Source organism: Chelonoidis abingdonii, chromosome 6 (assembly GCF_003597395.2).
Source record: "Chelonoidis abingdonii isolate Lonesome George chromosome 6, CheloAbing_2.0, whole genome shotgun sequence".
NCBI lineage: Eukaryota > Metazoa > Chordata > Testudines > Testudinidae > Chelonoidis > Chelonoidis abingdonii.
In genome coordinates, this window is record NC_133774.1 from 70,974,406 (window position 1) to 71,002,393 (window position 27,988).

A 27,988-nucleotide genomic window follows, 5' to 3' on the forward strand; every position below is an offset into this window, starting at 1 on the left:
CCTTTCGAGAGCGCCGCAGCTTGACTCAAGGCAGCACAAGCCGCCACGCTGGTTCCTATCGCTCCGTAGGGCCGCGGGGAAGCACCAGCGGGAACAGTTCTGCGCCCGCTGCTCCGTGCTCCCGAGGGGGCGACCGGCAGCAACAACAACGGCTCGTGCCCCGCGCGGCCTACCGAAGCCGCAACCGCAGCACACGCAAGTACGTTCCGCGGAGCTGACGGGCGGCAGCAGCAACTGCCACGCCCCTCAAGGGTGGGAGGGGCAATCGCTTCTCCTTCCACCGCTCGGTTCAGTGCCGGCCCCTGCCTCAGAGCCCTGGCGACGTGTCACGCGCAGGCCCCGCCCGGCCTCGGTGCGTGCAGGGGGCGGAGCGCGTTGCTCTCCGGCAGCAGCGGGGGCTGGTGCTGCCCGGTTGGGGGCTCCTCGCTCCCAGAGCTCAGTGAGCGCGCGGCGCCCTCCCTACTGCCAGGTCTGTGCTGCGGGGTCCTCTTGCTGGGGGGCGGCGACGGACTTCGGTGCCGCTCAGAGGCAGCCGGGCGGAGCGGAGCAGCTGGGGTGCAGCAGAGTTGGTCCCGCAGCGCCGCCACTGCTCCTCCACTCGGTAATAACTAGTCCGGGGGGGCGTGCAGTCCGCTCCGCTCCCGGAAACTCTTGGCGTCTCTTGAGAAGGAGGCGGCGGCGCAGGGGGCTGAGCGCGGCTGGAGCGGGGGAACTTCGGGGACTTGGGGCTGTCGCGTGAGGACACCCACTGCCGCCTCCTGGACAGCCTGGCCGGAGGAAACTTTTCCCTGTGAGCTGGGGAAGGCAGCGGGCCCGGCGGAGCCAGCGACCACCCCCAGAAGTTGAGCGGGCGCTGTCAGAGCCCCGGCCGGGTGAGCGCGCTGGGAGCTGCTGGCTGCGGGGCCCGGCTGCCAGCGGACATGAAGCTGAGCAGGCAGTTCACGGTGTTCGGCAGCGCGATCTTCTGCGTCGTGATCTTCTCCCTCTACCTGATGCTGGACAGGGGCCACTTCGACCATCCCAAAAGCCCCCGCCGGGAGGGCACTTTCCCCAAGGTGAGTGGAGCAGACGGCCCCCGGGGGGGGGGCGCGCTGCTGCCGGCAGAGGGGGGGCGAGTTCCGGGCAAAGGTTTTAAACGGTGCGTGGGTGAGTTATTCGACGTTCCTTTTCCCCCAGTGCTGCTGGCTGGAGGTGGGACAGCTGCCCCCCTTCTCTCCAGCTGCCCAGATGCAGGTAAGGTCTAGCAATTTCCTGCCAAGGTTCCTGGGCGCTGTTGGGGGGGGGGGCGTCCTGCCTTTGGGGCATTACCCCCTCCTGGTGAAACCTTAGCGTCAGCGGGGTGCTGGGACTGGCGGTCGGTCAGGTTAGGGGCAGCGTGTTCCGCCGGGGTGCATGTTTGTATCGTTCATGCAGGAGGAAGGAAGAGATCTGTGCAATGGGAAATACCCACTCTAGTTTTACAAACGTGCGTTTGAAACTGCAGTTGTGGCGCAGGGCCAACAGTGTCTCTCCTGCTGCCCCTGCTGAGTGCATGCACACATCTGACATGTGGGTGACTTTGTCGGTTTATGGTGGTGTGGATAGCTGGTAAAGAAGGTGACTAAATGTCCCGATTGTTGGGTCTTTTTCTTATATAGGCTCCTATTACCCCCCACCCTATGTCTCGATTTTTCACATTTGCTGTCTGGTCACCCTATTCCCAAGAGGCTTTCTGTAGCAATGAGACTAACACAGTTTGTCAGTGGAGGTGTCGTCCCCTCTGTTGTTAGCTGTTGTGGCATTCTGTAGGAAAATGAATCTGTTAAGTTTTGTTGTTATAGGGGTTAGTTTAGGTACAAACCACCTGTTTGAGAGGAGGACATAATGCCATAGTGTGTTCTAAATGTTGTTTTTATTTGTAGCAGATATGTAACTGAGGAAATGTAAAACATCTGTCATACTTTGGAGATGAGCTGTGTGGTGCTCAATTATGTGCTGTTCATCTTAACTGGGCAAACCAGACTTTTCTATGCCTAACAGCTTAACTCATGTTCAGTGCAGTTAGTGAGCGGAACCAAAGATGTAAAGTTTATTCTTAAGTGCTAGTTCTCAGAATCCAGAAGTTCAAATAATTGTTAAAGACATGATTATGTGTGTGTTTTATCCTGGAGTTCAGTTATCTGGATCAACAGGTAGGTCTGTTCTAAAGAAAAATTGATTTGTATTGGTCTTTTTTGCTCTCTAAGAGTTACTTTGGGCTGTTTTCTGACTATTATTCATAACAGCATTGCATGTTACATGAGGATGATAAAGTACAGAAAGGCATTTGTAGCCCTTCTCTTTTTCTTGCTGTTTGTGTGTGAGAGAAATTTAAATGCTATTTACATTGTGTTACTGTTGATTTAGGAGATAGTTCTCTAGAAAGGAAAAATGTGGCTTGTAGTTCAGTTAAAAAAACTAAACCAACAAAAAGAATCCAAACTGGTACATGAGTGGTTGAGAAATTGTGTATTCCTGTTGCTTTAATGTGGAAAATGTAAACATTACAACTAGTGTGGAATCCTGAAATTCATATTAGTATTTCTTTTTGATGTAACTAAAAGGAACAATGCTTTTCAAATAAGATGTTGTGCTTTGAAAACTGCCACTTAAAACAAAACAACCACTTCCCTTCACTCTTTTGTAAAAACAGCAGAATACTGACAGCATATGTCTGTGGAAAGATAAATATCCCTGTTGCCTTTACAATAATCTGTCAAGATAAAGTACAAAAGGTCAAGTAAAAGGCACAGCATTTTTATATTTTTCACTATTTTCAGAAACAAACCAAAAATTTCCTTTAAGACCCCAAGAAGCTTGAAGTAAACAGGTGAATCTTCAAATGTTATTTATTAAAAATAAAATGCCTTATTTCTTGAGTTGAATGTCTTAACTGTTCAGATACTGCTAAAATGATAGTAGTAATAAACTAAAAAGAACGGGGGTAAAAAGCAAAACATTGACACCACTTAGGTGTGAAAGAAGGGTACAAACCTGCTATATTCTCTCTCTAAAATAAATTTATGTGTCAAAGTCTATCCACCAACTTTTCTGGAAGGAAAGGGAGAAAATGATGCAGATACTGCAAAGTAAATGGATAAAGTCCAGAAAAAAGTCAGAAAAAGAATGTATTCATTCATTTTCTTTTATGTCATTATACAGTAACTTCAGGGCCTGGAAAAAAAAAAGTAGGACATGTAAGATTTGATGGGGATTCTCATTGTCCACAATCAGTACCTTGGTGTTGGGATTTCTTCCAGTTTTAGGTCTTTCACCTTTTTTAGCATTTGGATCCTATTGACATCCAGCGGGGGTGGGTGGGCGAAGCCCGCCCACTTCTAAAGGACCTCCCCCCAGCCTAAGGGGAGGACCCACAGATCTGGGACACCAAGTAAGTGCATGGGACAGCTAATGAAAAAACAGGATTGGGAGTGAGGTCATAGGGCTAAACTAAGGGAACCTGATCGGGACACCGAGCAGAGAACCCCGGACAACGCCCACTGCTCCTCAAAGGCGTCAAGGGAGCCAGTGGACGCCGCCCAGAGGAACTCCGCCCGGATGCGTGAACAGACGGAGGAACGGAAATAGGCCCTACAGTCGCAGGAAATCCCGTCAGCCAACCTCCTCTCCCTGGTGTTGTAGATGGCTAGTTTGGCCAGGGCTAAGAGGAGGTTGATAAGGAGATCCCGCGACTTCATCTACGCACTCCCCATCCGTGGCCCCACGAACAGGTGAGGGGAAAAGTGCAACCAAAAACGCATTTAGCATTTGGATAGCAGATATTTAAATTTGCCTCCCCCAATCAACCCATTCTGGTTCCTAAAAGAGAGAGTACTCCTGTACCCCCTACTTACCCCCAAAATGTCTTGTTTGCTGTGAGGGGGCGGGGAGGAGACAGTGTTTTTGCTATTCTTGTTAATAGCATTTTGGGTAGTTCTTTCTTAATGTAGTATGCCCACCTATCCTCTGTTTCGGTCCTTCTGAGTGAAAAGCTTCAGTTCTTGTTTTTGCTGCTTATTTTATTTCCCCGAGCAATTACACATGAAACCGATGTTATTTTTGTCAGTTTTTTTTTGCTGTCAGCAGTGAAAGCTGAAGAGACTACTAGTTTTACACTTTATTATAATTTGGGAAAACTATGACACTTATCAGGCACAAGTTAATCCCAGTGATACGTTAGCTTGAGGTTGATATGAAAGATGAGGATGTGAGGCAAAAGCCATCAGCAAGATTTAAGGGCAACAGCCCCAGTGGCACCTTAACTGACTTGATTTTATCAGTTCACTGTTGCTGTCAGGGTTCAGAATAGCATCTGTTAAACTGACCAGTATATTGTCAATTTCATGCTGCTGCTACAGTATACTGTTTATGTCCAGGCAGGGGACACAAAACACAGTATTTTATTGACATTTGGAAGTTTATCTTCGTAGATGCTAGAAAGTTAATTTTTATAAAACCCAAAAGCTGCTGCAGAAATTGATGGTTTAGGTCTCTCTATTTGCTTCCTACTCATCTATGGTGAATTAACCAAGTTTCATGCCCTCAGGGATGTGATTTGTGACATTTCCTTCTCCAACTCCATGTGGCTGAGGCTGTGGTCTTGGTAGAGAAACTTAGGTCTCTTGAAAGGATTTTGTTGTTTCTGTGTTCTGCATGTTAGATCAAACTAGAATTATCATAAACCATATTTTCATTGTATTTTCTTGAACTCTGTATGACCTCTTCACCTATATTAAATCATCTTTAAGTCTAAATAGGTTGGGTGACATGTAAACCCGTAGCTCCCTTAGTATCCATATGCTCCCTTCTCCATGTTTATCTCAGCATGTTTACATGTTAAAACTTCAACTTGCCTCGTCTACACTAAAATTTTAATGTTAGTTAACACCTTAGCCAACACATGCTAAAAAATACACTTTTTTCCTAGTGAAGACTAGGACTTTGTCTTGACTAGGAAAAAGCGATTGATGTTTGTTAGTTTAAGTTAAAATATCCCTTTTTTCCAAGTATAGGTGTGGCCTTTGTTTATTTAAATTGTAAATCTTCAGGGCAGAAATTCTCTTTTCTATGTTTTTGAATGGCACCCAGCACAGTGGAGCCCCAATCCCAGTTTGAGGTCATTTGGATTACCATAGAATAGATATTTATTACTGATAATTAGATACAATTGTCTTGTGAACAAGATGGTGCTAATGACATTCTGATGCTTAAATCATTGCCTTGTTTACAATGACTAACATGAAGTAAGTAAAGGGCTAGTGAGTACTGGATGTATATGGTGGATTAAATGGAAGTTTTAAAGATTGTAGTTCAGTTTCTACCAAATGGAGCTAGTTGCAGGAATATAGGATGACAAAGGTGGCTGTCATCTTTGCATGTCCTGGTATTCTTGGCCTGGCTCCTAGTAGGTGTTATATTTTGGTTGCAATTGCTTCCATGGGCTGGCCACATACTGAGAATAGCCAGAGTGCAAAGCTACTCCTCCTCTCTGGCATGTCCCCTATACTGGAAGCAGGGGAGAGCTGGAGTAAAGCTGTCCTGGAAGCTTTTTACTGGCTTGTGAGCCCTCTTTATGCTGGGGCCTTTCTGTGGGTGGTGCTTCTATGTGGTTTGTAACCCCTCTAATGCTGCTGGAGCACTATGGAAATGCAGTTGAAAACCAAAATTTTGGCCCCAAGTGTTTGTACTGCATGTCAAAGCAGTTAGATTACCATAGAAAATAAAGTGGCACAAGCATAACACACCAATCCCAGAATACTGACTCCAAGTGGACTAGTTTAGGTTTTGTTCAGTAGGCTTTAAGGTAGCGTATTACTTTTTACACCATATTACTATTTTTTGGGGGGCTCTTCTTTCTAGGCCTCTCTAAAGTTTAGCCTTTCTGGTCCTAGAATTCAGAACTCCTTCCTTTTACTGTTTTAATCTGCAGTTAGTTGTCATTTCCAGGTAGCTTGAAGTCATGGGTAATTAAAAGCTTGCATCTGTCCTGGGCCAGTTGATTTGGGCTCATGGGGCTTGGGCTGTAAGGCTATTTATTTGCAGTGTAGACAAACAGGCTCAGGCTGTAGCCCAGGGTCTGGGACACTCCCACCTTGCCGGGTTCCATGGCCAGCCTCTCTCTTTTTGCCTCTCTCTTTTTGCCTCTCTCCAAGTTATTTTATGGCTGCTATAGCAGGGGTCAGCAACTTTCAGAATTGTTATGCCGAGTCTTCATTTATTCACTCTAATTTAAGGTTTCACGTGCCAGTAATAATTTAAACATTTTCAGAGGATCTGTTTCTATAAGTCTGTAATATATAACTAAACTATTGTTGTATGTAAAGTAAATAAGGTTTTTAAAATGTTTAAGAAGCTTCATTTAAAATGCAGATCCTCCCGAACCAGTGGCCAGGACCTGGCCAGTGTGTGCCACTGACAATCAGCTTGTGTGCCGCCTTTGGCACCCGTGCCATAGGTTGCCTACCCCTGTGCTATAATGTCTTTCCAGATAACGCAGCTAAGGATTCGCTCTACAGAGACTAAACTTTAAACTCTCTTGTACAGGTTTCTATCTTGATTTGAGGTTAGTCTGTTAAACTGTAGGCAAGAGCTGGAATGCTGCAGTAGTATGTGTATCCAAGGAGTGTCTTCCCATCTAGTATCAGAGGGTTAGCTGTGTTAGTCTGGATCTGTAAATAGCGATAGAGTCCTGTGGCACCATATAGACTAAAAGACATATTGGAGCATAAAACTTCGTGGGTGAATACCCTCTTCATCAGATGAATACTCACTTTGTCTGTCTGTCTGTCTCACTCTCTCTCTCCACTAAATAATGGGAAAGGTTCCTGTCACAGGCATAGTTATGTGATAATCATTCATCATGCTGTTTTTAGTCAAATTTAGGCCAACACATTCTGCTCACATTGTATAGTGGCAGAAAATCTGAAGAAAACAAATCATTCAGTGGCTCTTTCATCTTAGTCAGTATGGAATCAATAAGCCACAGCACATGAACTATGCAATTGTTGGATTTACCTATGAACTCTGCATTGACTTCCAGTATTAGAAGTTTTCTAAAGTGACTACGTTGGTCAAAGGCATGATTTTCTGAGTATATATTCAGCTACAAAAACCTAAGACTTATGGCAAGAGGAAAGACAAAATGAGGAGATACTTACTACAATACTATATATCCCTTTAAAATGTATATTCTTGTGCCTGACTGGCTACTGAAAAGTCAGCATGAAAGTTTACCAGTCCAGACACACAATCTGCTCTTAAAGATTTTTGTGTAAGATAATCATGCTAAGAAAATATTAAAGCCGCACAGTTAAGTACTCCTGTCAGAAAATGCAAGAGCTAAGGTTTCACAAGTAATCTGAATTCTGATCCATCCTGCATATGCACTTAATTACATGTTCCTGTACACTCTCAAATATGCACATGTAGCATTTTTCAGTATTTATTTAATTTAATATCTCTCTTTTGACTTAGACTTCTTATTCTTTTTTAGGTATATATTTTAGTAATTTTGTCAGCACCCATGTACCATACTCTTCAACCATCAGCACAGCTTATGTTGCTTACCTCAGCACTGAATTGTACCTAAGTTCACTGTTAACTTCATTTTGAAGTTAAATGGCCTATGTTAATTAGTACATGTTCACTGTCATGATTGTGATGATCCGGGGAGTCTGTGTACCACTTAGGAATTTTGGTGGTAGTTATAAAATTGTTGTCATGGAATGCCTCTCTGTGCAATCCGCATACAATTTGCAGACCGCATACAATACCTTTACTAGACCAGGGACAATGGATTGGTTGGACCTCTATTATGGTGGAAATATCTTGAGACAAAAGGCTGGCTCCTACCCTTTAAAACTGCTTTACCAGTATCAGAGGGGTAGCTGTGTTAGTCTGGATCTGTAAAAGCAGCAAAGAATCCTGTGGCACCTTATAGATTAACAGACGTTTTGAAGCATGAATTCCCACTTCATCAGATGTATTCACCCACGAAAGCTCATGCTTCAAAATGTCTGTTAGTTAGCAGCATTCTTTGCTGCTTTACCAGGGGAGAAGTTGCCAGGAAATGAAGTCACCTGCTAAGAGTAGTCACAGGTTGAGGCCCATCAGGAGCCACCTGACAAGGGAAGCTGAAGGTTGCAAAAGAGAGCAGAAAAGAACAGAGATTTCATAGTCTGGATGAGAAGTCACATGAAGGAGGGTAGGGGCCATAGGAAGGAACCTTAGAGGACTCTGGCCTATTCCCTAAATTGCAATTTGGAGTGGTTAGGAAACTGAAGCAGGGAAAATGCATATAGGGCTATTTATTATTTTGTCTAGCTCTGTATATTTCTCATGCTAAGTAATTAGTAGTGGTGCTCTGCCCAAAATCTGTTTTCTTTTTGCTACTGTGTAGCCCTGAAGAAGTAAACTGCAACCCAGAAAGCTTAGGTCTTCAGTGGGATTCTGGGGAATGTACAATAGCTTTTAGGGAGGGTTCGGGGAGATGGTGCTTGTTTCAGGGCCTAGATATTGTACTATGGGGTACCCACTGCCAAGAGATATCGGACACGAAGTCTGCACCTGCTTCCTAGAGGTCCAAAGCCAGGGACAGTGCCTAAACTCTGCCCAGCCTGCAGTAAGCTAAGGGTATGTGGGATTCAGCTTTTGGGTCACCTCACAGAAGTCTGGAATCTGTTACAGTAGTATGCTGTCTAAGTGTGGTTTACTGTGCATTTTCAATGAGCTTTCTGGCATACAAAGTATTATACAGTGCTACAAAATAGTACATGTCTGTGTGATAGGATGTAGAAAAACTGTATGATTCTGTATTTGAGAAACAGTTTGAATATCAAACTTTAGTGTGTAACATATTCCCAAGACAGCTGAGTTAAGGTGGTTGCTGCATATAACCTTAACGTTGTAATTCCTTGACTTTTGAGTGCTGAAATGTGCAAGCATAATGACATCTTGGTATGGCTTTAAGATGGTATGGCTTTAAGAGTGAAGAAGACAACAAAAAGGATCTTAATTTTCTAGAGCTTTGAAACTCTGCTGGGTTGCGCGCACACCCACAAAAAAATTAGCAACAGCGCTTACAGATTCCATAATCTGAAACTCTTCAAATGAATATCACAAGAGTGGTTTGCACATATGCCTAAAATGCTGTACAGGAAGGAGTCTCTCTTTTGCAAACATTTGGAGTTGTGGAACTCATAGTCCATTGCAAAGGTCAGTAAAGTGAAGCAACCATCTGTAATGCCTCAATACCTTCACTACAGGGACTGAGCTCATATCTCGAGTTCATGCACACTTTTTTTGATTATACAGTCTGATTAGCCAAACATGGGTAGCATCAGTAGCTACACTGTTTATGGGCTTAGTGAAAAATGATGTACATAAGTACATTTTGTACATGTGATTTTTAAGAAGTCATAACTTGGTCAAATAAACGTCACTAGAACACTCAGTTCCCAAAGAGAGCTATTTCTGTGCCAAACTTCAATTGTCTGCTCCAAGCCATTTCAACTAGATAGCTTTTTAAAAAGCAAAAAGTATTCAAGTTCCACTTCTACTAAAAAAAAAAACAAAAAAAGGGTTGGACCATATTTGCTCAAACACTTAAAAATAACCTATCAAGTAGAAACTGAGCCTGGAAAATAGCTTGAAAAGTGAAAATTTCAGAAAGTTATGAGCAACTAAAAACAAGATTAGAATGGAAGCAATCATACAGACTTCTCTGTAGTGGTGGCTGCTATCTGTTTTAATGGAGAGCAAATAATATTATTTTTGTCTGCCCTCTCTCACCCCGCCCCCCAATGCATTAGGTGAGAGGAAAAAGTAGAATCTTGCAGTGTTGCACTAGGCAACAGCAAAAATTAAGAAACATTTTGCTATAGAATCTACATTAAATTTAGAACTCTAAAGAGTAATATAATATATTAAAAATAATTTCTATATATGTTGCTTTCTTATGCGTTTCACCTTTTGATAGGTTTATTTTTGCCTTCTGCTTTTTCTTAAAATATGGGTGTCCATTTTAAAGTGAAACTATAGAAAAAATCAAGATCCTAGTTCTGCAATTTGATCCATGCAGGTGGATCTAAGTGCCTGCATGGAACTGAATTGACTGACATGAGTGGGGTTCTCAGGGTATGACTTCACTGCAGAGCTATCCTGTGCTCTTACCAGAGGTTTAGCCCACCCACCCTTACCATCCACGCGCACAAACCTTTTGCCCGGGTTTATATATGCTTTGAACCTGGGCATGTTTCCTGACTTGAGGTGTAAGTTAGTCTGGATTTTGCTTCAAAGCAGGCTCTAACCTGGCAGAGATTTTGGCCTCAGATGTTTGTCTTTTGTACCACCAGAGGGCATGAAACTACACTTACTTTTTCTCCACAGTATTCTGTCATTATACATATCAATTTTCTGTTTGTTTTGGAGTTATAACCTTTACAGATATCTAGGATATTGTTTTGGTGAGGTAGACCTGTATCCCTGTTTGGTTAACCAAACTCTAATATGTGGAAGGGTGGGAATTTAGTCATCATCATGATACGTTTTGTAAACATGGTAAAACAAGTAGAATATTGGGAGGGCAACAGCCATGTTATTTGTTTGTGAAGCAGCGAGTAGAAAAAAAGTATTCTAAGAAAGTTACATTTTAAAGGTTAGTGTTCAGAGAAGGTTAACTTAAACAGGCTGAGTGAACACAGATTCTATTTCAAAACAAACTATGTAGTCCAAAAAAATGAAGAGACAAACTGGAAAAGCTTATGAAATCATGAAACAAGTCTTCCACATGATTGCAAAGAACTGCTTTAATGTTTAAAAGTAATGGAAATGCCTAGTAGATAAGGTAGTGAAAAAGGCCATTTTGTCTTATCTGGATGAGGGATGGTCCTTATGGTACAAACTCATTCAAAGTAAACGCTTTTCAGGGAATTACACAAAAAAACTCTACGCCTCATAATTTAAACAAGAGGCCGATGGCTTAGTGCAATAGTTGGAAAAAATTTAAGTTTGTCTACACTGGCACTTTCACCATTAAAACTTTTGTTGCTCAGGGATGTGGAAAAAATGCACCCCTTGTTAACAAATGTTTTAATGATGAACAGCGCTGGTGTGGATAGTTGTGCTCCTGGCGAAGAAGCGACTGCCCCTAATTGGAGGTGGTTTTATTTTGTCACCGGGAGAGCGCTCTCCCAGCGATAAAGAGTGGCTACACAGCACACCTTACAATGGTGTGGCTGCAGTGACACAGCCATGCTCTTGTAAGGTGTGAAATGTAGACATAGCCTAAGTCTTTTCAAATTGAAGTATAGATCTCTGCACTGTTTTTACATGTTAAGGAAACAATTTGGGCCTTCCAAAGAATGTGCATGAGCATGTTTCTGGTGAATGGGGAGAAAAAGCATTCAGTTTGGAGTTCTATCGCTGATTTTGAGGATTATGTCCTTTCTGTCACTGAAGGCCCTGATGCTGTTTATAGGACATTGAAGCTTCATCACTCATCTTAAAAACGAGTGCTTGTTTATATTCAAGTAAGAATCCCTCTGACAATGGCTGTTAGTTGTATTATAAAATAGAAGCAGCAAGGTACCAGCAAAAATTTGAGTGTTAAGTCATAAACTCTGCAGATCACTAAAAGGATTCATTAAAGGGCAGTTGCTCTGTGACAGTATTAGCTATATGTTGAACATAATGAACAAAGTTTAGGCAGAAATCTTGACCTGTAATTTTTTTTTGATATAGAGAGAATTTTTGGCAAAAATGACTCATGAATTCTATTCTTTTGGAATAGGTCAAGGATTTTTTAAAGAACTTGTTTAAAGTCCCTCTGTCCCTCAGTCTTTCTTACTGATGGTGGAACCTGTGGACCCAAAATACTAGGGTGGAGATAAAACTAATTAGTGAGCAAATATATCCACATGTCAAAAACCCAAATGCCATCTTGCTTCTTGTGGTTGTATAAAACACCTTTTAAAAAAATTATTGGAGTTTGTAAATGTACTGCCTACTCACTAGCTGGAAGTGATTTGAGATTAAAAGATGGGGCAGAGTTGTCTAAGGGTTAGCACCCTGGTAGGAAGTACAGCACCTTTTGCTCCAACTCCCACTGGCCAGTCTAAGATTATTGGCTGATAGGTATGGATAGGTATTGTTGTCCTTTTGTTTTGCCTGGTTTCCACTCATCCCTGTCTTCCTGGAGGAAGGGTCAACTTCTTTTCCTTATGTTTCCTGCCAGCAAGGTCCAGAACTAGATCAGTTGGTCACTGCAAAATTGGTTATGACCCTATGACTGAAGACTCCATCAAGTTGAGAGAGCTTTCATAGCTGCTGCCAAATAGAAATAACTTGTTTAATTTTAGGTTTCATTTGTATAACTGTAATATTATACTACTGCTTGTACTCAATCTAAGTAAAAGGATTAGCTACTATGGATCAGGCAATTTATATTTTTCTCCCTATTATGTACCACTTCTGTTCTTCCTCAGACCTCTGCTGTGTTTCTTTTAAACAGTGAAATCATGTACAAATTTTTATGTAGCTATATCTTTGAAAGGTAATAAAAACTATGGAATGTTACATTGAAAGACCATCTGCAGATACAGGAAAACCAACTTTATGCCTTGTTTTCAAGCCCATTTCAAAATGCAACTAACTCTGTAATGAAAACAGATTTTTCTTCAGATAAAGACATGCTAGTATATGCAGAGGCTGGGTTTTTGGAAAATTTTGATAAGCATGAAGGAAAGTTTTAAATTTGAAATTTCCAGCTAACTCGTAATTATCTGCCATGATTAATTTGGTGTTTGAAACCCAATGTAGCTATTTTTGTCGCTGTTGAATATCCTTTATATTGTTGGTTAAACATTGTAGCATGAGTTCAAGTTTATAGCAAAGTATAAGACATATTTTCATGCTTTGTTTTTCTTTCAGGTGCTGAAGTTTCCATGTAGCACTGCAAGATGGTTAGGAGCCCTTTTTCATAATTAGTTCTATTTCTATAAGTGAACACAAAATAATGGTGTATTCAATAAAATGTTTGTCAGGAAATACCACTTTAGCAGAATTGAAAATGGAATTCCAAATATTTAGATTTGCAAGGAGATAATCTGAGGACTAATAGAATTTTAAATTTCTTTTAATACAGGGCCAGCTTTCAATATTACAAGAGAAAATAGACCACTTAGAACGTTTGTTGGCAGAAAATAATGAGATTATTTCCAACATAAGAGATTCTGTGATCAATCTGAGTGAATCTGTGAAGGATGGTCAAAGAAACCCAGAGGCCGTAAATTTCAGTCAAGGATCTTTTTCTGAGCTTCTGCCATCTGCTCTAGTATCTCTCACAATTGATCCTGAGGATTGCTCATTTGCTTCAAAAAGTGGAAGTCAAGATTCAAATGTACAGGTAAGAAGCATGTAAATAAATATTAACCTTCCTAGTAACAAGAAATCTAACCCTGATATAGCACCTGGCACTGCAGAACATTACTACTAGGTCACAAAATCTACCACCTCGATGTTTAAATTCTGATAATTTATTATCAAACATTAATACTGATTATAGAGGTCTGGCTGGGCCTATTTTTAAAGCCTGACTTGAGCACAGCCAACCTGATTCGAGCGTGTCAAGTCAATTTTAGACCTGACCAAAACCTGACACTTCCCCTTGAACCTGTCAGTGCTGCCACTGCCTCTTTGTCAGTAGACTTGGCCTGGTGGGACTTTCCACTCCCTACACCCATGATCCATCTCTGGATGCCTCCTGCTGGTAGGATTGGTGTGGTGGCAGCAATGTGCCCTGCTCCTGATGGCCATTGCTGTGCTGTGTGCTATAAAATGAGGCGCTATGACTTATGAGTTGGCACTGACAGGAGTGAAGCACGCAGCACCAAACACACAAGCAGCAGGAGATAATCAGAGATGACCTGAGCCCAAGAGGGTCAGGTTGTTTTTAGATAACCTAACCCAAACCTGATAAGAGGTTGCAAGACTCTAACAGATGATACTTTGGAAATATAGTAGTCTCTCCATGGTTATAGGTGTGTGTTGGGTTGGTTGATTTTTGACTCTCCTTCCATCCTAGTCTCAAACTTTTCTGAAATTGAACCACTTGAATGGAAATATGGAAACTTCTGTATGCTGCTTTTAGAGAAGAGTTGCAGAGGTGATAATTTAATTTATTTTTGAGGGGTAACAATGCATGTGAAAAGTGGAATTTTGAAGGAGAGAGAAAATCTTGGGTACTGTTTCCTTTTTTGAGAACTGTTTCTGTTTTTTGGAATATTCATGTCTCAAAAAATTGGCCTAGAAACTTGGGCTTGACTTTTCAAAAGTGATTAATGCTTGTGAAATTTATTTTAACATGGACTCTGGGTGTTCAGGATCTTTTAAAGTCGTATTCTACAAGTTAAGTTTATTTTATAGTTATCAGTGAAAAATGGGGTCTTTTTTTATTTATTGTATGGTTACTTTTAAGGAGCAGGGGAACCTCAGAGGTTGTACTCTGTATTATTTAGTTCTGAACTCTGTTATTTTGGATGTCGGACGTGGCTATAGATCCTGTATGCAAAGATTAAATTTTGTGAAGCCTGAATCACAGAGAAGCATCTAGAAATCAGTCTCTGAACAGCAACAATATCTAGGAAACAGTTGACTCTGGATAACTGAATGTGGGCATAACAATATCTATAAAATCTGCTGCACCTATTACAATACTTATAAGCTCTTCAGGTATCCTGGTACTAATTCATACTATATTAATACTTCATATATAGAGAGAAATAGATTCATCTTTTAAAATCAGTAATCTACACAAGTGTCAGTCATCTTTCTATAATGCATTCTAAGGTGATCAGATAAAAACTTAATTAAGCTAGTAATAAGGTTATAAATACACATGAACACTGGTAGCAGAGGGTGCGGGGGGAAGTTTTTAGAGCGCTGCAGTTTTAGAAAAGATGTCAGAGCTGGAAACATTAATAGAATTTCAAGGCCAGAAAGAATAATTATAATGATTGTCTCAGTTCAGCTCAACTGCACTTGGAGTTCCACTCTGTGCAATCACTTTTAGGGCAATCGCTTTCAGGCTTCTGGCTCCCCTACCTCTGGTGGGCGGAGACCCACATCTCTCTGCCTCAGGACCAAGGTTTTTCCAGGCTGCACAGTTCCCTTCCAATACTGTCTGTGTTTTTCACCAGCAGGTGAGACAGCCTCTGAGGAAAAAGCAAAGTGCAGGAGCAGGCCATTTTAGGCAGTGTTCTGTTATAATTGCCAACAGTTGTAAGCTACCACACAGCTCTTTATAAGCAGGAACATTCTTCTTAAGGTGAAAGCATTAGAGAGAAAATATACCAAAAACAATAAAAGATCACCCTTCCTCCCCAGCTCCAGCAGGGGCTTCTGCAGGAGTCAGTCCTTCAAACCCTACCAAGGGGTTTTTCTCTAGGGTTGCCAGGTTGCCTGTTTTCGACCGGAATGCCTGATCGAAAAGGGACGCTGGTGGTTCTGGTCTGCACAGCTGACCGGGCCACTAAAATTCTGTTAAGCTGTAGAGGCCAACTCTGCGTGGCTCTTGGAAGCAGCCGGCGTATCCTTCAGGCTCCTAGGCACAGGGGCAGCCGGGGGACTCCACACCGCCTCTGCCCACAGCACGGGTGCCACCCTGAGCACCAGCCCCTCAGCTCCCATTGACTGGGAACTGTGGCCAACGGGAGGTGCAGGGGTGGTACCTGCGGAGTTCCTGGCCACCTCTGTGCCTGGGAGCTGGAGGTACATGCCAGCCACTTCCAGGAGCCACCTGAGGTAAATGGTGCCTGGAGCCTGCCCCCATTCCTGCACCTCAGCCTTGAGCCCCCTCCCACATCCAAACTCCCTCACAGAGCCTGCACCCAACTCCCTTCCTCAACGTTGAGACCCCTCCGACACCCAGACACCTCATCGTCAGTCCCACCCGGAGCCTGCACCCCCAGCTGGAGCCCTCAACCCACCCTTGTACCCAACCCCCTGCCCCAGCCTGGAGCCCCATCATGCACCCCAAAACCCTCATCTCTGGCCCCACCCCAGAGCCCACAACCCCAGTTGGAGTTCGCATCCCTTCCCACACCCCAATCCCTTGCCCCAGCCCAGCGAAACTGAGCAAGTGAGTGAGGGTAGGGGAGAGCAAGCGACAGAGGAAGGGGAGATGGAGTGAGTGGCTGACAGGGCCTTGGTCAAGGGGCGGGGCAGATACGAGGCCTCAGGGCAGGGGTTGAGGCAAAGATGTTTGGTTTTCTGTGATCAGAAAGTTGGCAACTTCAGTTTTCTTTGGTTACAAGTTCATAACAGCTCAGAACAAGCACTCTCATGAATAAATCAAGTCTCTCTTGTATGCAACCTTGGCCTTTGAACTCCAGGTTCCTGAGACAAGTAATTTGTAAATAATGGTTGTCTCCTCAGGGCATAGCTTCCAAAGGTTGGGTCTGGTGGTGGGTATTAGCATTCACCTCCGCCTTAGGAATTTCCTAGGGAAACCACTTAATTTTGTTTGTCCTGAAAATTACTTCTTGCCTGACACATTGTTTTAAATAGTCCTTTTGAAGCTCACAACATTTTCCAAGGTTTACATTGGCCACGTTTCCCCACTAAAGAAGTTACATCCAATCCCACAATAATGTGTAAACTTTTCAATTGATACAATAGAGTCCACAGATACTTAAATGTAATTCAGTAATATTTTTTCAAGGATATGACTGGAAATTGCCCTATTTGTCACAATAATGTAATCTAGGCTTCTGCATTACACAGGTTGTATAACTTCACCCAGGTTCTGGCCGAACTAAATCGGGGATCAACAACCTTTAGCCCGCGGCCTGCCAGGGTAAGCACTCTGGCCGGGCCAGGTTGTTTATCGGCTGCGTCCAAGAGTTCGGCTGATTGTGGCTCTTACTGGTCGTGGTTTGCCGCTCCAGGCCAATAAGGGCAGTTGCGGGGTGGCTGCCAGCACATCCTTCAGCCCGCGCCGTTTCCCACTGCCCCCATTGGCCTGGGACGGTGAACCGCGGACAGTGGGAGCCACGATCGGCCAAACCTGCAGACATGGCAGGTAAACCATCCTGTCCCGTCAAGGTGCTTACCCTGGTGGGCCACGTGCCAAAGGTTCCCGATCCCTGAACTAAATCATAGCTTTTAGAGAGACATTGTCTTGTGTAACGCATGACCAGAAAGGGTTAAGCATCCTGCAGGATAAATAACTCAAATTCAACCCTTAAAAACATATGATGTTTGTGTGTATTTACATATATATTGGTAATAGTCAACAGTGTAATCAAACAGTCCCTCTCTGCCCTGTATTCTGTTAATTCAAAGATCAAAATAACATATTAACATTTAAATTAACCGTAAACATAGGTTGGGCAAAAGAGCACTGTACTTCCAGCCCTTTGCAACTCCAGTTCACTGTCTCTGCTTGGTGAGTTCAGCTGCTTTCCCTCTGTTTTTCATTTAGACCTTCATCAGTTCCATGTTAAGTCCCTGTGAGATTTTCCTGAGCGTGTTCAGTCTGATGGCATATTGCACCTTTGTCACCGTCTTTGCAGGTCTAATGATACCATGCTGTCAGGTCTGGTTAAATGTGGTGCACAAATAAAGTATTCATTCTTTAATGAATCCCTTCTAGCTCCTGATAGGCTTGAGACCATAGGCGCCAAGTTCTCCTGGTGCCAGTGGGTACTCGACCCTTCCCCCACCCCTGACTCCACTCCTGCCCTGCCCCCATTCCAACCCCTTCCCCAAATCCCGGCCCCGGCCCTGCCTCTTCCCTGCCTCCTCCCCTGAGTGTTCCATGTTCTCACTCCTCCCCCCTCCCTCCCACAGCTTGTTATGCTGCAAAACAGCTGTTTCGTGGCGGCAGGCACTGGGAGGAGAAGCAGGGACATGACGTGCTCAGGGGAGGAGGCAGAGTTGGAGACGGAGGTTAGCTGGGGTGGAGAGCTTGGCTGCCGGTGGGTGCAGAGCACCCACCAATTTTTCCTCTTGGGTGCTCCATCCCCGGAGCACCCACGGAATTGACGCCTATGCTTGAGACTCTCTACTGTGGTTGGCTCAACTAGAGAGTGTGTTTTGAAAAGAATGGATGCCTTTCTCCTTATCTAAGAAGTAGACAAAGACAGGCACAGATGTGTTCAGGAATGCATCTGTGAGCCCCCACTATTTGTGGCCTTCAGTTACCTCAGGAGTCTAGACTTCGTATAAATTTGTTAGAGCTAGGGCCAGCAGGCTCCTCTTATCTTTTTATCATAGATTATGTGACATCCAGTGCAGTTTGTCAGACAGCATGGTTAAAATATATTGCTTGAACACATGTCATGCTCGACCATCTCTCCAGGAATGAGGCATCTGAAATCAAGTGTCTTGTTTGCTTTCTGCAGCTGTCTGCAGAATAACAGCCTACCCGCCTCTCAACATACCATTGTTGATGCTCTGAGTTGGAAGATTTTGGATAGGCTTGAGTGATGGCTCAAACCCAATGTGTTTGCTCTAATATTTGGAATGGGGCTCCTTTTGGATTCATATCCTTGTTTGATATGAATTAGAGCAGGAGATGTTTGGGGTCCTGTCTGAGAGTGGGTAAGGACCCTTGGTGCATACCAACACCTTTCTTTTATGTTGAGGTGTGTTGGGTTTCTTTTACGTCTTTCCTCAATTTCCTCTTTCCCCCAGAATATTGAGCAAGATAAAGCCCTTGTGACCTCAGATACACTTGCTTGAGCACTGCAGGCTGTTTTTCAGAGCTGGTGGCTCTGTCCAGAAATGAGCCATTCTTTTCCCTCTTTAAGTCAGCTCCCTTGACCCAGTAGTCTGGCAGGGGTCGTATGTCCAGATCTCAAGTCCTTTATTCTAACAACATAGTTATTGGATTCCTATGCAAAACGTCCTGATCTTGTGAGGAAACCAAGATAGTGCTGTTTTAGTGCAGGACACCTTTCACTAAGAAGTGCTGTGCTGATCAGATGCAATTATTAAGTAATTTGTTCAAATAGGGAACTGAAGAGAAGAGAGACTAAGTGACTTACCAAGGTCACACAGGAAGTATGTGATAGAATAAGGAATTGAACCTGCATCTCTGAAGTCCTAGACTAGGACCCTGTCTGCTGGACCATCCTTCTATTCTGCTATCCCTGGCAATTGTATAGATTTATTTAGGCACTATTTTTGCCTACCATATTGCTGTGAAGGACAGATAAGAGATCTTGGCAAAACAATATTTAATGGATCTTAGACTTTCATCCTCCTACTCATTAAAATTGGTGTCCATTACCTTTGACAGGAGGGTCTTAGAGATGCAGTCCCAGAAAGCCTCATGAATTTTAAACCATGTTTCTCAAAGAGAAAGTGGTGCTTGCCCCTCATACCAATATCTGACAAAAGTGATATTTGACTTTCATCTAAATAAGCTAACGTCAAAGCCTGCCCCCGCCTCCATAGCCCCATGCCGTCCTTGAAAGGCAAAATTTTTCACGCTTTATGTGAGAACAACTTTAGCTTTTACTTAGTCTGGTTTTCTAAATGTCCTTGTACTATTTGTGGCCTTCATAGAAAAATGTAATGGTTAAGTGATCTTGGTTCAGTCTGTGTAAGTGGAGAAGACTCAGCATCTAGTCCTGTTACAAACTAACTATTGATCCTTCTGTGCCTGAATGCCTTAGGGAATGCCAAAGGGATGGCAGATTTAAAAGAATGTAGTTGCTGTGTACCCTTAACTGAAATCTTTAGGGTTCTGTGTGGCATTTGAGTCACACCTATCTTAATTGTATCTTCTTGACAATGCCTGAAGAACAGATGAGTTTTGGGAAGACAGTGATTTAGTCTGAGTTATTGGAGCTCCGCAGCCCACCTTCTCAAGGATGTCATTGCTACCCTGGGGCTTTGTGGGGGAAACTCCATGTAGGAGGAACAAGTGGTTACTTACCTGTGGAGACACTTGTTCTGGAACTGTATTGCCACCTGAATCCACACTTACTGTCTCCCCTTCTGGTTGTAGAGAACTTAGAAGATCTCTTACGGGATATGTGGTATTTATGCCTGTGCCTGCATGTCTTTAGGCAAGTGACTCCAGCAGTGTATGCCTGGATGCAAACCAGCTGGAAAATGAGTTACTGTAGATAAGTAAGCTTTTGTTTTAGATTAGGTGAGGCTGTATTTGTTTTTGTGAGAAGGGACTGAATGATCAGTATAAGCATTGAGGCTACGTGGTCTTTACTTATGCTTAGGAACATTCAGTCTCTCGGTGCTTATGTGGTCCTCAACAGTATATTGAGTGCCTCACAATCAGTGAATTTTATTCACACAATACCCTTGTGAAATAGAGGCAAGCTGAGTGTGTCAGCACCCAGGTGCATTGGACCCCCATGTCTTGGTCTTACCCTCAGTAGCTTTTAGGGTGTTAGTTCATTCACAGTGCAGAGTTGTCCTCAGTGCGTAAGGACCTTAGTGCAATTGTACCTGAATGGTGAACCCTACCATGGTCTTAATGTTGCTTTTGAGTCTTGATTCTTTGCCCTTGTTGGGGCATAGTTTGTTAGTATCTCAGAGTAGTCTTTTTGTTTGTCATAGAAGCACTGTGTTTTGAATAAGGGGTTAGGTCTATTCTGAATTCCAGAGACCTGAATCAGTTTCTCTTTGTAGAAAAAAAAAATTTAGATGAATTCTCGTAGACTTCTTAGGGAGTGTCTACATTAGCCTTTTTTCCCTAAAAAATTCCTGCTGTTTCTACTGTTAAATATAGATCAGAATTTCAACCATAAATTTGTCTGACTGCTCAAAAGAGATGTAGACCATACACTATATTGTTAAAATGCTGCCTGTTGCTGCTTGAGAGATCTAGGAATAACAATTACTAGTTGAATTGCATCTCTAGTATCAATATTGTGAACTTTTAGGAAAGGTGAGTCCAGTGTAGACAAAGCTTTGTGGCAGTCTAAACCAAGCTACTTGAGTGGTCTCTATACTCTTGCTGTTGTCCATAAATTATAATATAGCATATAAAATGAGAAATTTGCTGTGATCAGCCCAAACTGAGCTATCTTTATTTTATTTTATTTTATCTTAAAACAAAAGAATAAACCTTTTGAGTGATCAAGATCTTACTGCCAACAGATCTCTACAGATGAAATCCTGGCCGCATGTAGATGTCAAACTTATGAAATTGTATGCTATCTCTGATTCGTTAGTGACAAGTCAATTTTCTCTAAATTGATACCATCTTTCCATGAGTGTTGTTGTTTAGTCACATAAATTCTTACTGTGCTATGTAAACATTCATTCTATAAACTTTTTCTGAGATGGGATATGACTAGGATCAGAAAATATAACTGCAACATTCCATTGTGGTTTATTTATCTAATTTTAAGTCTGTAAAGAAAGTTAAATCTGTGAGCTAGAAAAAGAAAATTGACTCAGTGTGCCCTTAGACACACTAGCATATTGTTATAAAGAGAGTTTAAAGTAGTGTGATTTCTGTAGATTGGTGTTAGTGCCAAAACCTGAGATCCTTGCTTGGTTTTTGTTAATGACTTTTTAGGTTGCCTAAAGATAATCTTATCTGGTGACTGCCTATGCTTCAATTGCATTTTGCCTAACCCAAGCACCTGGAGAGTCGGCCCAAACTTAATAGAAGGTTAATCTTTTGTGTATGATTTTTCAATCAGTCTTTTAATGTTCTGTTAACTGTTTTGGTACTCTGGCCACAATATAAAACCATTTGAGGTTTTACGGATAATGCTTTCACAGAGTGCGTCACTGATATAGACCTGAATTAAAGACCTAAAATATTAAAAAAAACAACAACAAAACAACCCCCCCCAAAAAAGCCAACTTTTTGATTTCATTGCGAAATATGGGGATCCAGCTGAGCTCTCTTTGGAAATGGAAATAATTTATTTTTTTTCAGAATTTGAAACCGTAAAGTTATATGTTCGGACAATGTGAAATTTGCTCTTCCTAGATGATCTTTTTCCTTTAGTAATATGGATGATATAAAGTTAATTTCTAACAAAATAAGTGGGTAACAGCTCTGTGTTTTTTAAAATTGGTTAGAGAGTAAAAACGTGGTTCTCCAAACCCTAATTAGCAAAGTCAGATATAATTCCTGTAGTATGATATCAACACAAGATTTTCTCCATAGAAAATTGTCCATTAGTGTCTAAATTCTGTAGGTACCTCATTTTGGAGAGCTTCATTTACTGTGACCTCAATTATCTGAATAAACTTCATATCTCTTGTTTGACTTGAGCAAGTATTTTACTAAGGAAGAGAGCAGCTACAGAATCAGCCTTTATTATATCAAGCAACAAGAGTGTTTCCTATAGTTTTGACTGGACTTTGGTCTTTTTGTTCCATCCCCCTAGTGTCTGCTGTCTTTGTAGACTCTTTACCTCATCTTCACATCACACCTGTCCTCAGACCGTCCTCTTCTCTCTCCTCACTTGTTTTGTCCCCTCACCTTCTCCGTTCCCTTGACTTCCCATTTCATTAATCCCTTCCTAATAGATTCCCCCACCAAAAAAAATTGTGGAACTAGACATCACATATGCCACCATCATGCTGGTCAATTTACTTGTATTTATATATCACTTTTCCCTACCCTTTAGTCTTTGCAGTTTAGATTGTAAGTTCTTTGGAGCAGGGACTATCTACTGCTGTGTATTTGAACAGTGCTCAGTACAATTAACCCTTGAGCTTGGTTGGTCCCCAGTCATTATCGTACTAAGCATGTTTTGTGCTGCTATAAGTCAGATTGGTCTTCAGTTACCCATTTAAAATATATTTTTTAAGAGCAACAGCCAGAATTTAATACTGGGTTTTAATGAACACAGAGTTTTTTTAATATGGAACTGTACGCTATATCCATTCTGTGAATTCATGCTGTACATTCCTTTTACTCTTTTTAGATGTTGGATGTCTATAATATTCTTCCTTTCGATAATCCAGATGGTGGAGTTTGGAAACAAGGATTTGATATCACGTACAATGAAAATGAATGGGATGATGAACCTCTTCAAGTGTTTGTTGTGCCTCACTCACATAATGATCCAGGTAATACATTGCTATATGGATTTGAAATCTGGGTATTTAGCAACTTGAGTTAAGATATGTAGGACTGCAGCCTTATTTTGGTGTTAGGGTTTGGGCTTTCCTGAACCATGCTGCCTAGTGTATTAGGTGTTGATTCACCAAAGCATTTGAGCATGTGTTAATTTAGCCCATTGACTTCACTGGAACTACTAAATGCTTAAATCTGTGCATATGATTAATTATTAGCTAGTCAGAGCCTTAGTGGTGGCATTGTGCATTGGTGTGTAGTATGGAATTTCTAGATGCTCATCACTGTTAAGTCAAATGGAACTACACATTACTGCATTAACTAAGTTCATTTTAATAAGATTTTTTTTTACCAGCATGTAGAATAAGAAAAATTTCAACTTTGATAATTGTTTGACCATTTTTAGTGCAAGCTGCCAGTAATTATTAATAGTCTTGTATCTTTGGAAGATGTGATACTGGGGAATCTAAAGTTCTGTGGTTTTTGTCTTCATTGCTCATACTTAAAGTGGTTACCAAATGTAATTTCCTCCCTCCCCTGAGACGAGTTAACATTTCTAATGACTATGTGAAGTTAAAAGTGCCAGAGACCTATAAAGTTTATATAACAGGGCAATAAATGCAAAAGGTAATCTGTTCAGTACATAAAACTAAAATTCAGGTAAGTTGCCTGCCACAATTTAGATTTCTTTTCAGCAAATCTACATTCCATGCACCTCAGGGGAGAGTAGGGAAGAAGTAGCTTAAAGTCAGATACCTAGTGTTCCTCTGAAGGGGAAGGGGATGTATGTCACCATTTTTAGATGACCTAGGACTGAGGAAGCAAAGGTCTGTTTTCAAGAACACTGTTTCTTGGTGAATTTGGAGAGAACCCAGGTCCAGCCTCACAGTCTTTTGCAACATCTAGGGATGACTTTAATGTAGAATCTCCACCATCTGCCACTACCATTTTAAACATTGTATCAACTAAATATATTAGGCAGGTGGTCCTCAAACAGGTGTACGTGTACCCCTGGAGGTATGCAGAGGTCTTCCAGGGATTACATCAGTTCCTCTAGTTATCTGCCAAGTTTTACATCAGATTACATAAAATAACTAGGGAAGTCAGTACAAACTAAAATGTCATACAGACAATGACTTGTGTTTACTGCTCTATGTACTCTACACTGAAATGTAAGTATGCTATTTATATTCAGATTGATTTGTTTTATAATTGTCGACATGGAAAAAAAAATTATACTGGTATAAACTAAAATGTGAATTTAAACCAATATAGTTCTACCAGTATAACCTCCTGTGTGAATAGTTATTCTGGAATAAGAGTTTTTCGATTTTGCTTATGTTGTTATGAAGGGGTGTGAATTAATGTTCTTAAAAAAATAAGTGGTGGGGAGGGAACAAAAAGCTACTTTTACTCCATAATATGCCCATACAGGGAGGCTATACCAGTATAACTGTAACACTTTCCTATGTAGACAAATCCTGAGAACGTTAGCCCTGCTCATTGGTTTGTACACACACAAGACTTCTGTTGATGAGGGGGGAGGGGAATCTACTTAGCACTAATTATAATAATTTGAATGTAACAATTTAAATAATTAAACCTTTCCTACTATGATTCTTTCCAAATATAATTTCATTGATGAATTCTTTCTAAACAGCTTTTTAATATTTGTAATACTATGGGTCAGACTGAAATATATATGACTCATTTTGAAATTACCAGACATCAAGAAATAGCAGATAATAAAAAAAATTCTTTTTTGTATTGCATAATACATTTGTGATAGAAGTGTCACAAAAACAAACACTAAGCACACTGTATGTGATATACATTATCTGATATAACATATTATGAGCTGCCCCTTCTTGTCTATCTTTTTGCTAAGTACCCCACTGTGCTTTCATAAATGTTCCCAGACATACTGGAGTAAAGAGTAGCCTGCACTAAATGAAAGCGCACTTGTAGTATGCATCAGTAGGGTCTACATGGACCAGTTAATGCTCAGCAAGTTAGTGTGCTTTAGAAATCACGTCCTACGTAGTGAGCACTGATGCACCATGTACAAAAGCCCTAAGAGGACAGGCAAAATGTAATTTGGTACAATTTTTTTTCAAAAATTGTCAGAAGACATAACTCATTCCTTTTGTAGTCTGTTTAAATAACAAAATGATATACACAGGAATAAAAATTAATTACAGTTTAAAGATTACAAGAAAGAAATGATTTTAAAACTTAACTGCCCTATTTGCCTTTCTTAACTTATTGCTATTTTGACTTTTTCTAGATTTTAGTTTTGAAAAAGGTACAATATTCAAAAGCTAATAAAAAGGAACTGAAGTTGTTTCTGCTCAGAAGCATCTGTCCTTTTTTGCTACTAATGAATATTTCTGGAGCTGCCTGTTTGAGCCGTATGCTTGATGGCTCCTTGCCAGTACGTGGTTTCTGAGTTTTTAAAATATCTTTCTGTATTCTGTAAAAGCAGCAGAGAATCCTGTGGCACCTTATAGACTGACAGACATTTTGGAGCGTGAGCTTTCGTGGGTGAATACCCACTGCGTCTGTTAGTCACGCTCCAAAACGTCTGTTAGTCTATAAGGTGCCACAGGATTCTCTGCTGCTTTTACAGATCCAGACTAACACGGCTACCCCTCTGATACTTTTCTGTATTCTTTGAAGTAAAATAAAGGTGTTTCATTTCCTTGATCATCAAATTCATACCTAAAATGACCTTTTTTAAAAAGGTGTTCAGTACACAGATTTGAGTTTTCACATTCTGGGGAAATGATTTAATTTAATCTTTCACCTACATGATGTTAATTAGCCACAGTTCTGAAAAAAACTTAGTTCAACTTTTAGTTCAATTCTAAAACAGATTTCCTTTCTTCTTCAGAGTTCTGGGCTCTGTTGCCCAAAAATGAGCTGTGTTAGACCTTCTTATGGGGAGCATGTCCTAGATAATTAAGAGATCCCTACCTTTGATATGTCAACAATTCTCACAAGATTATCTGTCTATTCTTAGATTCTAGACATAGATTAATCAAGAATCAGTTGATTTCTGTCCTTTTTGAAAACAAAGCTAATAGCGTACATTTTAAAGGAAAAACAGACAAAACAATAAAACTCGCAACAAAAGCCAAGTGAAATGCTAGGAATTAAACAAAGTTAAATGTAAATATTGTGTGTTGGCTGGTAACTTAACAGCAGATGTCCTGATTCAGCAACATTTTACTTTGTTTTAAAAGAGAATATATTTTCATCCTTAACTTTTAATGAAGTTTTAGTCTGGAAAAGCCTTATTGTTTTGCATATGTGTCACTGTGGATCCCAATGTGATGCACATTCATGTAAGAGTAGAACCTTTTGAAGAATTCTCTCTGTTGGCACTGCCTCATATTCCAGTGCAAAGGCATAAAGGCTAGAGTGGCCATGACCCTCCCTTGCTTTTTTCTTATCACCTATGGCAGCAATCTGAAACTTAGTGAATATCTGACCTGAAAGACTTCATTTCAGTTTTTCAACTCTTCTGTGTTAAACAAATTTCATCTTCACACTTTTGTTTTCCTCAGTTTTTCTTTTCTTTGGGAGGTCCTATTAGCTATCGCTTTGTGCATCCCTCTGTACAATGGAGGAAGATTCTGCATGCCAGTGGCCACGCCTCTTGGCAGACTCTAAATCATTAGGATTCAAACAGTGCCCGTCTTGCGACGGACTGAATCCCACCAAAGGTGGACGTAATTGATACCTCTTCTACCTACAAAAGAGCCACATACCTGGTAGGTGCTCTATGTAAAAGTCCTTCTCAAGGACCTGCAAAATCAAGGCTCATGTTTCTGCTAGAACAGTGCATGTGGGTCACTTCAGACCCTGAAGTGATAACTGCCAGTGTGAGTCTGGAAAAGACAGCATCGGCTAGCACTCCCTCAAGCACACTCCAGACCCCTGGGATTGGACAATGAAAGGAAGGCTAAGAGGATGCTGATGAAGCTGGCACTAGCAACATTGGCACTGAAAACTTCAGCATTAATGAAATCTTTTGGCACAAGCAGCCTGAAACCAGCATGCCAAGCAATAAAGCCAGCATCTATAATAAGAGTGGGCTGAAATTTTTCAGGCAAATAACTTATTTGCCAAAAAGGTAGGTAAATGCCTGAAAATGTTGATGAATTTGAGACACATTTGCCAAATAGTTTTGGTTTTAAAAAAAAAAAAAATTTTTTTGCTTAGGTGATGATGCTTATCTACAAATTTTATAAGCCTACTCTCTACCCTACTATCCAAGTCATAAATGAAAATATTGAGTAGTACTGAACCTAGGACACTGTCTTGTGGGACTACAATAGATACACCCTCCCAGTCTGAAGCAGAATATTGACAACTGCTCTTTGAGTACAGTCTTACAGCCAGTTGTACTCATCTTATAGTAATTTCCACTAATTTGCTTATCTGAATGTCATGTGGGAATGTCAAAAGCCGTATTGAAATCAAGATATATCATGTCTGTTGCTTCCTCCCCCAGCAAACCACTGGGGCCAGTTTCCTTTCGTAAGTCACACTCTGTTCCGGGAGAAGAAGCAGTTGCACACTTGATGTTTTCAGGGCCTTGTTTTATTATTTTAACAGAACCCAACTATACAAGCTGTCCCCCTGGTTGTTTCTTGCTATAGTGACTAATCTAAAGGTCAGGCCATCTCATTTGACTATCAAAATGGATGAGACAACGTATTTTGCTGTGTTAGCAGTTAGCTGGTATACTGCTCCCAGTGAACATCATGTAGCTGTCTCCACCACAGCACAAGCAACATGATCTCTCTGCTTCAGAAATGTGCCAGTATCAACAACTGGTAGAGCAGCAATATGGAGTAACTCATTGACCTTTGTCAGACACTAAGCCTT

At 41.4% G+C, this 27,988-nt stretch overlaps 1 protein-coding gene across 2 annotated transcripts in view; it reads left to right on the forward strand.

The window, feature by feature from the left end:
* The first annotated feature begins 334 nt into the window (after positions 1-334).
* MAN2A1 (mannosidase alpha class 2A member 1) overlaps positions 335-27,988 on the forward strand; it is a 198,672-nt gene continuing 171,018 nt past the window's right edge. Inside the window, exons 1-3 of one of the 2 annotated variants that reach the window (XM_032762597.2) lie at positions 335-1,055; positions 13,160-13,420; positions 22,941-23,085. In XM_032762597.2, the coding sequence (XP_032618488.1) occupies positions 921-1,055; positions 13,160-13,420; positions 22,941-23,085 (541 nt within the window). In that variant the 5' untranslated portion in view covers positions 335-920. The remainder of the gene's footprint in view (positions 1,056-13,159; positions 13,421-22,940; positions 23,086-27,988) is intronic. The other variant, XM_032762598.2, reaches the window with a different exon arrangement.